The 1,883-nt window shown below is 54.6% G+C and overlaps 1 protein-coding gene across 1 annotated transcript in view; it reads left to right on the top strand.

Moving 5' to 3' along the window:
• The first annotated feature begins 659 nt into the window (after positions 1–659).
• The window catches only part of NRL (neural retina leucine zipper), a 1,901-nt gene continuing 677 nt past the window's right edge, over positions 660–1,883 (top strand). Inside the window, exon 1 of the mRNA XM_024753271.1 lies at positions 660–1,040. Within this exon, the coding sequence (XP_024609039.1) occupies positions 660–1,040 (381 nt within the window). The remainder of the gene's footprint in view (positions 1,041–1,883) is intronic.

The raw sequence follows: 1,883 nt of genomic DNA, 5'->3' as shown, positions 1-1,883 counted from the left end.
GATTAGACTTGGGGAAAGATGGTCACCACTCTGTCCTGATCTTTCTAGAACTGATTCTTGAAAAGTCTCTTGCTTCTAGAAAAGGGATTCATCGATTAGTACATAGAATGAATGTGCATTGAGGGTCTACTATGTGCAAGGCACTGGCCTGGGTGTTCTGAGACAGAGAGAGATTACAGCATGTTATCCATCTATTTTAAAATCCACAGCACGTGTGCCTTTCCATTGCTCTAAAATATACACATACTCTGTCACAGTTAATTAAGCAACATTTTAAAATTGCTTGGAAATGAAATGATGCCTCTTGAGATGACAGAGATGCTCAGCATGTCCCAGCACTAGAATTGGGAGTGCTGCCACAGTCTTCTTATTTTTCGTAGATCCCAGTGGGCCAGAGGTTCTGCTATCCTCTTCTTCACTCAGGCTTTAAGCTGCTTTCCCCCTGGTCAGGAGCCCCTGCCACCTAAGAAGTTGTCCCTCAGCCCAGAGGTGACTGTGCAGGGAACAGGCTGCGCCATCACCCCAGCTTTCCAGAACTCTGTCCCCAGGGCACTTGGGCTTTGGGGGAAACGGATTTTGGTCAAGGAGGCAGGCAGCCTCCAGGTGCTCCAAACCTGTCCCCTTTTTTGCAGGTGCACCCCTCCTAATCCAACCCCAGAATGGCACTGCCTCCCAGTCCCCTGGCCATGGAATATGTCAATGACTTTGACTTAATGAAGTTTGAGGTAAAGCGGGAACCCTTGGAGGGGAGATCTGGCCCCCCGACAGCCTCACTGGGCTCCACACCCTACAGCTCAGTGCCTCCATCACCCACCTTCAGTGAGCCGGGCACGGTGGGAGCCACCGAGGGCACCCGGCCAGGCCTGGAGGAGCTGTACTGGCTGGCCACCCTGCAACAGCAGTTGGGGGCTGGGGAGGTGCTGGGTCTGAGTCCTGAGGAGGCCGTGGAGCTGCTGCAGGGTCAGGGCCCAGTCCCTGTTGAAGGGCCCCACACCTACTACCCAGGGAGCCCAGAGGAGAACGGAGCCCAGCATGCCCAGGTGAGTGATCAGCGAGCTGGTCCGAGGGAGGGCAGGGTGAGGGAGGAGGCCAGCCCAGAGAGGAAGGAGAGTCCCCGGAGAGGGTTACCTATTGGGAAAGGGGTAGAGGACAGGAGAAGGAAAGAAGGACTTTTAAAATATATCAGATAGAGAAAACTGTTTTCTGGCCCTTTTTTTTCTTTTTTCCAAATAGAGAGAAATGAGTAGGCTGAATCAGGAGGAAGAGGGAGAAGACAAGGTTAGAAGAGGATCGACCAAAAGGGGAGAGCTGAGAATTAAAGGGCGTCAGGAATGGTTGATTAAGGGAGGTATATAGATACTCAGTCTGGGGAACCACGGAAAGGGTTGTGCGTGGAATGGAGCAGAGCTGAGACTGTGGGAACCGGAGTGAAGTTGGCCTTTTCAAGACTTCGTGCTGCCCCAGCCCCCAACCTTCTCAGGAAGGATTGGGACTCATCCTATTAATTATAGACACAGACAGGGGTGTTGAGGGCATTAAGATGTAATCCAAATCCTTTGAGGGTCACAGGGTTGCAGCCTTCAGGACAGGGGAGCGAGGTGTGTTGGAGGGGAAGGGTCTGTCCGGCCCGAGCCCACGGGACACACATGGGCCAGGAGCCGGATGCTCATGACCCCTCTAGGTCAATGTGGGGTTCAGGGGCGCGACTGGCTCGCCCGACGGTGGGTGGGACACGCAGGGACCACCCAAAGGGGTCGGGGACCCGTGGCGGGGGTGTGGGGCAGGGGAGGGCGTGTTGGGACCTGGAACGGGATCTAGACTGCGGGACAGATTCAGGGGAAGGCGCACATTCAGGTAAAGGTGGGAGCCGGGGGCGGAGCATT

This window comes from Neophocaena asiaeorientalis, unplaced genomic scaffold (assembly GCF_003031525.2).
Source record: "Neophocaena asiaeorientalis asiaeorientalis breed wild unplaced genomic scaffold, Neophocaena_asiaeorientalis_V1.1 scaffold1186, whole genome shotgun sequence".
NCBI lineage: Eukaryota > Metazoa > Chordata > Mammalia > Artiodactyla > Phocoenidae > Neophocaena > Neophocaena asiaeorientalis.
Note: the sequence above shows the minus strand (reverse complement) of the source record. Positions and strands in the feature narration are given on the sequence as shown.